This window comes from Simochromis diagramma, unplaced genomic scaffold (assembly GCF_900408965.1).
Source record: "Simochromis diagramma unplaced genomic scaffold, fSimDia1.1 OVJJ01000411.1, whole genome shotgun sequence".
In the NCBI taxonomy this organism is placed as follows: domain Eukaryota; kingdom Metazoa; phylum Chordata; class Actinopteri; order Cichliformes; family Cichlidae; genus Simochromis; species Simochromis diagramma.
The window spans coordinates 1170584-1184868 of record NW_024386735.1 but is presented as its reverse complement, the minus strand read 5'-3'; the positions used below and the strand labels follow the sequence as shown (position 1 = coordinate 1184868).

Genomic DNA, 14285 nt, shown 5'->3' with positions numbered 1-14285 from the left:
ACTTGTTCACATTTCTAAAGCCGAATCACTGTGGAGATTGCTTTTTTGTGCTGGTTTTCATCTTTGCTTTGTGCAGCCAGCTTTGTATTCTACTAAGAGAAAGATCTTAGAGACACGTGTGTGTCTGCATTAGGGATTTGTGTTGGTGTGTGGGGTTGTAGCCTCAGATTTATATTGTTAAATGGTGATTATGAGACAGTGTGTTTCAGTTGTTTTACAAAGTACCATTAGAGTAATGTAACCAGTAGTAGAAAGAATTACTTTTTACCAGGAGTAATTAAGTTAGGTACTGTATTACTTTCAAGAAAAGTGTTCAGTGTTATATTTGTAAAAAATACTTTTTTGAGTAATGACTCCAACACTGATCAACAAAGAGGAGAAATACCTCAACAGACTGGAAAACATTTGACCCACAGCATGCAATTCATTGTCATGAGTGTCATTTTTTTATTGCTGCTTAGCAATGGTGGTGATTCTCAAAATGGAGCCAATGAGAATCGATAAGGGAATCAATAAGGAATGAAATGAATAACTGATAGTAACAATGGAATCAATATAAATTCTTATCAGTTTCCATTCCTACTGCCAGGCGGTTCTCGGCTCTAGTGTAGGAAACAGGAAGTAGCCTCAGCTGTCAGCTGTCTGTTAACACAGACCAACTTGAGAGCGCACTAAGCCAGGGGCTGGTGCTATGTCTGCAGGCCTACCTGCTGCTTTAATGGTTATATGTTGTCTGGGCTAAATCCACATTCCCCTAGTCATCTCTACTGTTTGGGTTACCTGTAGCTCTCCTTCAAGCAAACTCAGAAGAAAGACAAGGTCATCATGGGAAAGGTCCCTGCCCTTCTCCCTTCGACCACCCTTGGCAGTGCCGCTGGCACTGCTGCTGCACCCACTTCCTCCTGCGCTAGTGCTCTTCTTGGGAGTCTTGTTGTTCCTCTGAATGGTGCCGGTGTCGTCTGGTGGCTCGCGGTGTCGACCGCGATGCTCTGCCCTTCCAGAGGGCTCATCTCGCTCTGTAGATCTCTTGCGAGTGTCTGCCTGCTGCGTCAGCTTGGCCTTGGTTACGTCCTCCAGACTGTTGCTGCGGGATCGCATGTTCGTCTACCTGTTCAGTGAAAAAGAGGAACACGCTTGTTACTGTCTGTATGCAAATAAATGTACATTTATATATTTGTCTTTTCTGTCATTCGTTTTTGCATAAAGTCAAGAGAAACGGAAAAGAAATTGAACATATAAAGTGTATGAAAACTGATTTCATTCATAACCTTCAATTAAAGGACAATGTCACAATGTCATCATTTACATTGATTTTCTGGGCAAATATTTTAGGCCAAGGGTGTCAAACATAAGGCTCAGGGGACAAAACTGGCAAAGACTCCAACTCCTTTGTTGATTACAGTTCAGCGTTTAACACAATAGTGCCCTGCTCAGGGATCTGTTCACAAAGCTCAGGGATCTGGGACTTAACAGCCGTCTGTGTGCATGGGTGTTGGACTTCCTCACTGGCAGAACTCAGGTGGTGAGGGTGGGCAGGTGCTTCTCCAACAGCATCACCATCAACACAGGAGCACCTCAGGGATGTGTCCTCTCGCCACTGCTCTACTCCCTCTACACTTCAGACTGTGTGGCCACCCATGGCTCCAACACCATTGTGAAGTTTGCTGATGACACAGTGGTGTTGGGTGCCATCTCCAACAACGATGAGGCGGCCTACATGGATGAAGTGAAGAATCTGGCATCATGGTGCCAGGACAACCACCTCCAGCTGAATGTCGGCAAGACCAAGGAGCTGGTGGTGGACTTCAGAAGGGGTCAGCACAGAGACTACAAGACCATTATCATCAATGGAGCTCCAGTGGAGAGGGTGCAGTCCTTCAAGTATCTTGATGTCCACATCTCCTCAGACCTGACATGGGCTGCCCACATTCAGGTCCAGACCAAAAAGGCTAGGCAGCGCCTGTATCACCTACGACAACTGAGGAAGTTCAGGGTCTCTCCAAAGATCCTCAGGATTTTCTATACAGGCGCTGTGGAGAGCATCCTCACACAGAACATGACATCGTGGTTTGGGAACAGCTGTGTGAAGGACCAAAAAGCTCTCCAGAGAGTGATCCGTACAGCAGAACGCTGCTGCAGGATTGCTCTCCCCCCGCTTCAGGACACCTACACCAGGAGATGCCGGACTAGAGCAGCGCAGATACTGAAGGACCCGTCCCATCCTGGCAACAAACTGTTCCAACGTCTGCAATCTGGTAGAAGGTTCTGTATCATCCGGGCAAGGACAGAGAGACTCAAGAGGAGCTTCTATCCCCAAGCCATCCGGGCCCTAAACACACACACCCGCCCTCTCACATCATCTATAATTGACTGAGACAGGACTCTCTTCCAGACACTAAACCAAGGAACAATGTACATTTCAAATTCCTTTAATTTTAAATATGTTTATACAGGGAGTGCAGAATTATTAGGCAAGTTGTATTTCTGAGGAATAATTTTATTATTGAACGACAACCATGTTCTCAATGAACCCAAAAAACTCATTAATATCAAAGCTGAATGTTTTTGGAAGTAGTTTTTAGTTTGTTTTTAGTTTTAGCTATTTTAGGGGGATATCTGTGTGTGCAGGTGACTATTACTGTGCATAATTATTAGGCAACTTAACAAAAAACAAATATATACCCATTTCAATTATTTATTTTTACCAGTGAAACCAATATAACATCTCCACATTCACAAATATACATTTCTGACATTCAAAAACAAAACAAAAACAAATCAGCGACCAATATAGCCACCTTTCTTTGCAAGGACACTCAAAAGCCTGCCATCCATGGATTCTGTCAGTGTTTTGATCTGTTCACCATCAACATTGCGTGCAGCAGCAACCACAGCCTCCCAGACACTGTTCAGAGAGGTGTACTGTTTTCCCTCCTTGTAAATCTCACATTTGATGATGGACCACAGGTTCTCAATGGGGTTCAGATCAGGTGAACAAGGAGGCCATGTCATTAGTTTTTCTTCTTTTATACCCTTTCTTGCCAGCCACGCTGTGGAGTACTTGGACGCGTGTGATGGAGCATTGTCCTGCATGAAAATCATGTTTTTCTTGAAGGATGCAGACTTCTTCCTGTACCACTGCTTGAAGAAGGTGTCTTCCAGAAACTGGCAGTAGGACTGGGAGTTGAGCTTGACTCCATCCTCAACCCGAAAAGGCCCCACAAGCTCATCTTTGATGATACCAGCCCAAACCAGTACTCCACCTCCACCTTGCTGGCATCTGAGTCGGACTGGAGCTCTCTGCCCTTTACCAATCCAGCCACGGGCCCATCCATCTGGCCCATCAAGACTCACTCTCATTTCATCAGTCAATAAAACCTTAGAAAAATCAGTCTTGAGATATTTCTTGGCCCAGTCTTGACGTTTCAGCTTGTGTGTCTTGTTCAGTGGTGGTCGTCTTTCAGCCTTTCTTACCTTGGCCATGTCTCTGAGTATTGCACACCTTGTGCTTTTGGACACTCCAGTGATGTTGCAGCTCTGAAATATGGCCAGACTGGTGGCAAGTGGCATCTTGGCAGCTGCACGCTTGACTTTTCTCAGTTCATGGGCAGTTATTTTGCGCCTTGGTTTTTCCACACGCTTCTTGCGACCCTGTTGACTATTTTGAATGAAACGCTTGATTGTTCGATGATCACGCTTCAGAAGCTTTGCAATTTTGAGACTGCTGCATCCCTCTGCAAGATATCTCACTATTTTTGACTTTTCTGAGCCTGTCAAGTCCTTCTTTTGACCCATTTTGCCAAAGGATAGGACGTTGCCTAATAATTATGCACACCTGATATAGGGTGTTGATGTCATTAGACCACACCCCTTCTCATTACAGAGTTGCACATCACCTAATATGCTTAATTGATAGTAGGCTTTCGAGCCTATACAGCTTGGAGTAAGACAACATGCATGAAGAGGATGATGTGGACAAAATACTCATTTGCCTAATAATTCTGCACTCCCTGTATTGTCTATCCTGTAAAATAGTCAGATGTCTATTCATATTAATGTACAGAATTCACCTGCTTGCTGCTACTACTGCACATTCACCCAATGTATATACTATATATATATATAATGTTCTTCCTCTACCCCCCCCCCACACACACACACACACACAATTTTTGCACATGTCGAGGAGCGTGTCAGGCTACATTTCACTGTGTGTTATACTTGTATAACTATGCATGTGACAAATAAAGAACCTTGAACCTTGAACCTTGAACTCCAAAAAACTCAGATGGGCAGTTTTGAAACAAGTGAAGGATTGCATAGTTTTGACCTTTAACTGTATTTTCATTAGTTTTACAGCTTTTCCCCCATGGCCATTCATTCATATTACAACAGACAGGAATAGATAAGCAATTAAACAACAAAAACCTTTCTGTTTTTTTTACTACAACAATCCACATCATTATTATTATTATTATTATTATTATTATTATTATTATTATTTTAAAAGAGAACATCTGTGATGCCTCAAAGGCCTCAAAGGCATTTACACTATTCTGTATTTCTTTTCAACTACAGTTTTCACTGCTTGTCAAATGAAGATTCTGAGAGTAAAAGGTCAACACTACTCGGACTGTATTCATTGACAAAGGTTTAGCTAGGTGTTTAAAATACTACTCGGACTGTATTCATTGACAAAGGTTTAGCTAGGTGTTTAATCAGAGTTGCTACACTCTGCAACAGAACACTACAACATCTTCTGTGAATTACCACAAAAGGTTTAATGGCATGTCATGGCAACAAGCTACCAGAACTTCTTCTGTAATTTTACACATTTATTACGTATAATTTTTTGCGTGTCATGGCGACAGCTTTCTTTCATTTACTACAGTAGCTTTGTTGCAGGAAATCTGAGATGTACATTAGGACTGGCACTTCTTTCTCTAATACAAACACATCTCAGGGATTAAGGGTGTAGTTAAACTTCTTTATACAAATAGAAAGGGGAGTCTCACTGGTCCGGCCCACTTAAGATCAAAGTGGGCTGTACAGTGAGTTTAACATCCCTGATTTAGGCCTTAGTGGGTAATGGTGCCATTTAAGAGCCCTCTTCAAATGCTTGATGGGTGCACTTGCAGGATTGGTTCTGCAAGCATATTTAAAGAGGGCAGAGGAACAATGAAAATAGTCCACCAGAAGTACTCATTCAATGACAGGAAAAGTATTTAAGAGGGGACCTTTCTCATCAGTGTCTTGTCTTTATCCTGAAGCATGTTTTTATTAACATGCTGGACTCCACATGGGGATCTCATCACACACCATCACACACAGCAGATGTAACCTGTCATCGTCCAGAAGTAGGTCATAAACTAGACCTGCATCCAGTTCCATATTTGCAATGCGTACAGCGCGGCGGCATGTCGTCATTCCCTGCTGTGTTATTACTAGTCACTCAGCAGAATTGATTCATCATCACCACGTCGTACCACCGGCCACAAAGCCCGATTAGTCCACCAATTTTCTGACAGCACCAGAACCGTTTTTGGATCCTGGACCTTTAGTCCTGTCGCAGCGAATTACCCAGAACTGCTGACAGTCATTAGCAGCTGGTGAATTTTCCCAGAAAGTGCTTTATTTATTTATTTTTAACATAGAAAAAGCAGCCAAAATCAGTCAGACCCCTGAGTTCTGTAGTTTTAATGTGTACCTACTCTGTTAGTTTTATATATGATGATAGGTGGGCCCAGAGTGTGGTTAGAAAAAGGGTTAACATTAGGGTAGATGATGTTGTGTGCTATGAATAAAAAGCATCGTGGCTACCTACCAAGGTCTGTTTGGCATATACAGTGTGCCTTTGTGGCATCTGGTTTAGGAATGGGCTATTCAGGGGCTCATTGACTATGACAAGTCAAACTATGATAAATAGATGAATGCAAGCTACAAGCTTGCGGGCAAAGAAACCCCTTTGAAAGCTCTTTTACGAAGTAATTTATTACTTTTTCAGCATTATGCTCGGCTAAAGTAAATATATTCAAAAGACAAACCAGAACTGAAACATGCTGAGACTCATTTGTGTTTGATGTCAGAGAGAATAAGCTGCCCAAAGGCATTAGATCATAATTCATCCGGCTCCACTCACATCAAAATGAGTCCAACTAACTGAGCTCAAAAGTGGCAGTTCTGGCTAACAGACATATTTCACAACAGTATACTTGGTTACATTTATTTTGTCATTTGTAACTGAGCAACATAACATAATGCAATACTGTACTCCTGGTAAATAGATATGAAAGGGACAGTGACAGAAATACTGGGATTAGAGTATGTTGATTTTCTTTGAAAGGGAACCAACTAAAGCAGCTCGAAATGGCAGCAAGGACAAGGAAAAGAGAGGTAAGATGCTATTAATAAACAGTTAATAACAGAACAAGTCATCCATATATAGAACAATTTATACATATACATATATATATATATATATATTAGGGGTGCAACGATACACAAAATTCACGGTTCGGTTCGGTTCGATACTTTGGTGTCACGGTTCGATATTTTTTCGATACAAAAAAAATGTTCATGCCTTTTTAATTTGTCATTTATTAAAATTATAAATATATATTTTAACTCAAAGGTACAGTTTTTAAATTTAACCCTAACCCTTGTGCGTGTTTTTTATTTTGACAGCGAATGCGCACCTGCGGACCACTTATGTGCAGCCCTGGTTATTTAGCTGGTCATATTGCAGCCACAGAAATTCTTTTGTCCATGAAACCATAAAGCTGCACTTTCTTTTTGCCTTATAGTCTGATTTGTCATAACTTCTCCGTTTTGTGGTAAGCTTTTCTTTGGCTGTCACTTCTTCACCCTGACCTGTCTTATTTGGCTCAGCAGAACTAAAATATATATCTGTCTGTGAAGGTTCTCAGTCATCCAGGTCATCGTAGTCAAATATATATCCTGCTGGTTTTACACACGCACTCACATAAGCTCAGCGATTCTCTGCGCGATCAACCTCTCACATGTTTAAGCTTGCTGCGGGAGATTTCACTTGTCATGTTTGCATAGTAAGCTAACGATTAATAAGACGATGTCAGAGGAATTGGTGCGCAAATTATCATCACTCACAGATCAGTGCTGTCGCTCTCTATACACAGTTCGCGCGATTGCAAAGTGAAAGCAAAAAAACAAGCGCAAATTCAAACGCGATTTCAATATGTCACATATTGACAGTGGCTCACCGATGCCAATGACATAATTACCCAGCTACATTTCTGAAAGAATGCAAAAGCATTGACATATATTTTTCCTTCCTACAATAGCCCGACGGGCAGGGAAGAGATAGATTTTGGTAGCCCGACTGAAAAAAATCGCTAGCCCCGGGACGTCGGGCTAGCGATATTGCGAGCCCTGTATCTGATTGAGGAATCACTCATCTTTGGAAAAGAGAGTTTATTACAGAGAAATGTCTCTTTCCAAAATAAAAGCTATACTATCCGCTTCTTCTGGGCTATATTCTCAGCAGCATAAGGAGAGTCATGTGCTAACAGCTGTCTAAATGACTCGGCTAAAGTTAGTAGCATGCTTGTTGTTTTTGTCTTTGCACTAGGATGATGTCGGCGTAAATGTGCAGTCATATTCGTTGTGTTCCCACTAGTGCTTTCAGGTTAATCTTGTTGAAATGACCTTAACACCACAACACGGCAAATCTCCATTAACGAGCTACCGCCGATCGCCCTGTGCATGGGGCTAGACGGCCAACACGTTAACGAGCTAACTGCGCTAACACACTAGTTCCCACCCATGTAATTGAGCATTGCATGGCACATCCAACATACTGTTTTACTTTAGTCCATGACTTGCTTACCTTCAGGGTCATACGTCACATGAAAACCAAAATAATTCCAAACGCCAGATCTGAATGAGAGTGGGGGAGGTGCCCTGCGCTCTTCCTTCTGACTATGCTGTCTGTGTTGAGCGCTCAGTGGATCTGCGCTCGACAGTGCAGCCTAGGCGGAGTAGTCGAACGCAGATTCACTGAGCGCTCAACACAGACAGCATCGTCAGAAGGAAAGTTGATAAAATAAATTACAAATGTTGTATTGTTCGATACATATGCGTACCGAACCGAAAGCACTGTATCGAACGGTTCAATATCGATACGAATATCGTTGCACCCCTAATATATATATATATATATATATATATATATATATATATATATATATATATATATATATATATATATATATATATATATATATAAGAGAACAGCACCACCAAGGCTGGAGACGGAGCAATACTGGAAGAGCATATGGGAGAAGGACGCAACCCATAACGGCAATGCTCAGTGGCTAGTGGATCTGAGGGCAGACCACAGCGACCTCCCTGAACAGGGTCCAGTAACCATCACAGTGGCAGATATCCAAGAAAGGGTCTCCAGTATGAAGAGTTGGACAGCACCAGGGCCCGACATGGTTCACGCCTACTGGCTAAAGAAGCTGACTGCACTCCACGAGCGTCTGGCAGCACAAATGAACCAGCTGCTAGTTAACGAGAGACACCCGGAATGGCTAACCGAAGGTCGGACGGTCCTGATCCCCAAGGACCCCAAGAAGGGACCGGTCCCCTCCAACTACCGACCAATAACCTGCCTCAGTACTACATGGAAGCTCCTGTCAGGCATCATATCGGCTAAGATGAACGGGCACATGGGTCAATACATGAGTGGGACACAGAAAGGAATTGGCAAGAATACCAGAGGCGCAAAACACCAGCTACTGGTAGACAGAACAGTCAGCCGAGACTGCAAGACCAGACTGACCAACCTGTGCACTGCCTGGATTGATTACAAGAAGGCCTATGACTCAATGCCCCAAAGCTGGATACTGGAATGCCTAGAATTGTACAAGATCAATGGGACCCTAAGAGCCTTCATCAGGAACTCAATGGGGATGTGGCGTACAACACTAGAGGCCAACTCCAAGCCCATAGCACAAGTCACCATCAAGTGCGGGATGTACCAAGGAGATGCTCTGTCCCCACTGCTGTTCTGCATAGGCCTGAACCCCCTCAGTGAGATCATTAACAAGACTGGCTACGGATACCAACTACGGAACGGAGCAGTTGTCAGCCACCTCCTGTACATGGATGACATCAAGCTGTATGCCAAGAGTGAACGAGACATCGATTCACTGATCCACACTACCAGGCTATACAGCAATGACATCGGGCTGGAGAAGTGTAGTCGGATGGTAACAAAGAGAGGGAAGGTAGTCAGAACTGAGGGGATTGAACTACCAGAAGGCAACATTGCAGACATAGAGGACAGTTACAAGTACCTGGGGATCCCGCAGGCAAATGGGAACCATGAAGAGGCCGCTAGAAAGGCTGCAACCACCAAGTACCTGCAGAGGGTCAGGCAAGTCCTGAGGAGTCAGCTGAATGGTAAGAACAAGATCCGGGCCATCAACACGTACGCCCTGCCCGTGATCAGGTACCCTGCTGGGGTAATAGGCTGGCCAAAGGAGGAGATAGAAGCCACTGACATAAAGACAAGAAAGCTCCTTACCATGCATGGAGGGTTTCACCCCAAGTCCAGCACCCTGAGGCTGTACGCTAAGCGGAAGGAAGGGGGCCGGGGACTGGTGAGTGTCAGCACCACAGTCCAGGATGAGACAACGAACATCCAAGAATACATTGGGAAGATGGCCCCAACTGACCGAGTGCTCAGTGAATACCTCAGGCAGCAGAAACCCAAGAAAGAGGAGGGAGACGAGGAACCATCATGGAAGGACAGGCCCCTGCACGGTATGTACCACCGGCAGATAGAGGAGGTGGCTGATATCCAGACATCCTACCAGTGGCTGGACAAAGCTGGACTGAAAGACAGCACAGAGGCACTAATCATGGCAGCACAAGAACAAGCTCTGAGTACAAGATCCATAGAGGCTGGGGTCTATCACACCAGGCAAGACCCCAGGTGCAGGCTGTGTAAAGATGCCCCAGAGACAATCCAGCACATAACAGCAGGGTGCAAGATGCTAGCAGGCAAGGCATACATGGAACGCCATAACCAAGTGGCCGGCATAGTGTACAGGAACATCTGTGCCGAGTATAACCTGGAAGTCCCGAGGTCAAAATGGGAGATGCCCCCAAGGGTGGTGGAGAATGACCGAGCTAAGATCCTGTGGGACTTCCAGATACAGACGGACAAAATGGTGGTGGCTAACCAACCAGACATAGTGGTGGTAGACAAACAGAAGAAGACGGCCGTAGTGATCGATGTAGCGGTTCCGAATGACAGCACTATCAGGAAGAAGGAACACGAGAAGCTGGAGAAATACCAAGGGCTCAGAGAAGAGCTCGAGAGGATGTGGAGGGTGAAGGTAATGGTGGTCCCCGTGGTAATCGGAGCACTAGGTGCGGTGACTCCCAAGCTAGGCGAGTGGCTCCAGCAGATCCCGGGAATAACATCGGAGATCTCTGTCCAGAAGAGCGCAGTCCTGGGAACAGCTAAGATACTGCGCAGGACCCTCAAGCTCCCAGGCCTCTGGTAGAGGACCCGAGCTTGAAGGATAAACCGCCCGCAGGGGGCGTGCTGGGTGTTTTTTTTTTTTATATATATATATATATATATATACATTCATATACATGATTCCTTTTATGTTTGACTGATTCGTAGGTCAGATTTACATGGCTTAACACACAAAAAGATTATCTGAAAATGGTCAGGTACAAGGACTGGACTGAAAATGAGTGAAAAAGCAGCCAATGTCCAAAGAAAAATGTTAAAATTGGAAGCAATGAAGGTTAGGTCAAACCTTTTGTACAGTACTATATGTAATGAAATACTAAAAGTCCATGTTTCATCTACATTGTGCTGTACTTAAGGCATGAGTAAAGAATGACAACATATCTGAAGGAGACTGTCATGGGCACCACTGAATGCCAAAAGTCAAGGTGTAGTAAAATCATTCCAGCGCCCGCTGTTCTATCATATCCTCTTAGTGTTTAGATTTCAGACACACAGTTTGCAGTAAAAACATGTTGTAGGTTTTTGCTTCTTTATACGATTTAAAACTGTCTTTAAACTGCAGATTAAAACGAGTGGAGTCAGCCAACATCTGAGTTTACCACAATCGTATCTTACATGTTTTTTTTTAAACATCAAGGCAAAATGTTTGTGTAGGTGTGTGCATTTTTTAAAGCTCCAGTCAGAACAGCTGAGTCACTGACCATATCCCACTGCAGGCTTAAGAAAATAGGGTTTTTAAGAGGATTCCCACATTTTTAAGTGGCTTCAAAATAAAGATAAAAAAGCCTTTTAATACAGTCAGGTACAAGGACTGGACTAAAAATGAGTAGCCTGGAGAACTGTTGCTCAAGACCACTTTAGAAGTTACAAGAAAGTCTGACAGCTCAGAAGCAAAGTATGAAGAAATGAGGGGTGGATCAGAACTTTTAATTACAGTACAACAGTCAATCATTTACGTTAAATTTTATCTCAAGTTGCCTGACCGGGAAAGCCACTTCATTCACTTCACCTATAATAAAACTCCAGTTTCCTCTTCCATTTGTGTTAAATACAATTCTACTGGAAGCATTTTACATACAGTGAACATCTACTCAGAAAACAGAAGACCAACTTTAGGGCTGTGCATTCGTATTAAAAATTACAGATCACATTAGCTTTTAAAAAAACAACAACAACAACACATGTAACCCTGGTAAGATTTACAGCAATCAGAAGTACAGGGTTCTTTGAATGCATCGTAGTACTTGTTTGATAGTTTAATTTCCGGGCTTGCCCTGAAGGCGCCATCTGCAGCTCCGTGCGCGTGAAGGTGTGGTGTAGAGGAAAAAGGACGGCAAGGAAAAACTCCATGCTGCCGCGGAGCACGGTTTTTTCCAGTTGAAAGAGAGAAAAGAGGTTCAATTAACATTTGTGAGAGAGCTGTCGTTAGCGGTGAACCACAGACGGGTACCTACCTGAAAGGAGTCGGAGTATTTCTCCGAACTTTTTGAACTATTCTGGTGAGTTAGCCTAGCTCACTTAGCACCGCTATTGCAGTTCAATGCACTGAAAAAAATAACTAACCAGTCAGAATAGTAGTAAATGTGTTTAATGATGTTTAAGATGTGTTTTCATAGTATTGCAATGTTGTGACAGTTTTGTTTATTATGAGTGTCTAGTGTTTTTACTTTCTTGGGCCTGCTAGTTCAGCCGCGACCAGCTAAGTGGTTATGCGCAGTTCACGTGCAATAGCTGTGCTGTAGCTGTAACTGCGGGTGATGCACAGTAATACCGGTGTATTTACTTTTAATGTGTCACAAGATGCAAATTTATTTTAATATTTCAAAAGAACCAAGGACATTAGGAACAAGGACATTTAAGGAATGTGGACATCTAACGTTCTGCGTATTTGTGTGCAGACTGGTTTTTTTTTGAGGTACAGTTCCATGGGTGCCAAGTGAGGAGCTGGTATCGTGGGTCTAAGACACTGTTGCTGCTGTGGAGGCCTTCTCTGTGTAAGGACGCCGACACGTTGATGCCTGCCGTACCAGGAGGGCGGTAGGGAAAAAAACAAAAGGAAGCCCACCTGAGAGATACCTTATCATTTTCTTTGCTACTTTTTCTCCGCCTGAGATTCAGGTCGTTTTCAGTTCTTAACCCAGGACAGTGGGTAACTGAATAAACTGACACCATAAGGAACTGGACACTCACATGCTATTTTCTTTTCTTTTTCCTTTTCTTTGGGGTGTTGAAATATTGTGTTTCTTGTCTTACATCTATTTTGATTGTTTCAATTATTTTTGTGATGCATTTGAGATGGTTACTGCATTTGAAGGTATCCCTACATTGAGGATGAGCAAAGGGAACTGATCCAAAGAAGAAATATATAAAGCAAACTTTGTTTCACAAACCTGTGGTTGTGCGTGTTATGTGGGTTGGAAGTCTTATTGCTCTTACAGAGTCGCTACCGCCAATCTCCTTCCCAAACCTAGATTCAGATATTGTAGACATTGCACTTGGGCGAGCAGTATAGATCATCTCTTTATAGATAGAGGGACACACGTCCAGGTTACACACACATACCATGAAAGTTACAAAAGTTATTATTTTAGCCTATGTCATTCCAGCGTTGTACTCCTCCATCATCACAACAGGATGTCTGGCCCAACAGCCATATGTTCGAGTGTGGCTCAGCTACACCTGCACAGCATATTTGGTGATACCCCAGCTACACCTAGGCTTGTGATCTGTCCCCATGTGCACTCTGTTTGAACTGTATCTGCTTACTATTTAACACAAAGTTCAAGTCATATTTTTAATCCTAATACGGCCCAATTGGAACACAGAAAGAAACAGTGTGTTTGACTTGACTCCTGCAGTTTGTGTCCAGCCTCTGTGTGAGGCCCTCTGACAGTTTATGAGTAAGAAAGATGGCTGGCTGATTGCATTGTGCACACTCTAGGCAAGGCGCCACATGATTCAAAGCTGAGGTAATTCCCTGCAGTCTAAGACAGACTCCACATCGGCTTACTCAGAGATCTGGGCTACAGGCGATAGACAGAGCTCTTCGAAATGTGTGAGCAAGTGTGTCTGTGAAGAATTAAGTAATGTGCTTGCAATATGTAAAGCAAACATGCGGTTCAGCCTGTGTCATCAGAACAGTAAGTGTTCTAATGAAACACAGCTATTAGTCACTACAGCACAACTGCAGCCTGTTCAAGTTCACAAATGCAAGATACATATTTGGGGCTGGAGAGCGCAGATTTGATCGGGGATTGCGCAACAAATCCAAGGGTCACAGACATGTAAAGCCCTGCTGGGATTCTTACATGTGCAAGTATCACGTATCTGCAAAATTTCCAAGATGGATCTGAAATACATCACATAGTTCATAAAAAAAATGAAAATGTTCACTGAGGGAACAGGAAAATAGCACAGGATCAGATCGGATCTGATGTTTCTCCAAATCAGTCCCCTGCAGTCCTGGTGGGAGTCAAATAAATTAGTTTTGAGATCAGCATTGTATCTCGGGTGAGTGATGTCCCTGATTTTTCTGATCTGTATTACTGGTTACAGGAAGCCAAGATGAAAGCAAAGAAATCTTTGGAAACATTCAAATGGGTGTGCGAAAGCAAGCCGGCCAGCTGTGCTGATGTATTTTTAAACAGATGGGAAACAAATTTGTTTGACTGTAGTTACAAAGCACAAAACACCTTTCTTTTTTCTTTCTAAATGTAAGGGGGTAAAAAAAACAAACAAAACGATTTGATGG

General features: G+C 43.2%; 1 protein-coding gene and 1 long non-coding RNA gene across 2 annotated transcripts in view; one reads left to right on the top strand and one right to left on the bottom strand.

Moving 5' to 3' along the window:
* Positions 1-14285, bottom strand: part of filip1l (filamin A interacting protein 1-like) — a 103561-nt gene that overhangs the window by 54757 nt on the left and 34519 nt on the right. Inside the window, exon 2 of the mRNA XM_040037712.1 lies at positions 781-1108. Coding sequence (XP_039893646.1) covers positions 781-1098 — 318 coding nt within the window. The 5' untranslated portion in view covers positions 1099-1108. The remainder of the gene's footprint in view (positions 1-780; positions 1109-14285) is intronic.
* Positions 11721-13087, top strand: LOC120737262. The gene is made up of 2 exons (XR_005696712.1): positions 11721-12033; positions 12433-13087. It is a non-coding gene; the product is annotated as an uncharacterized LOC120737262 (long non-coding RNA).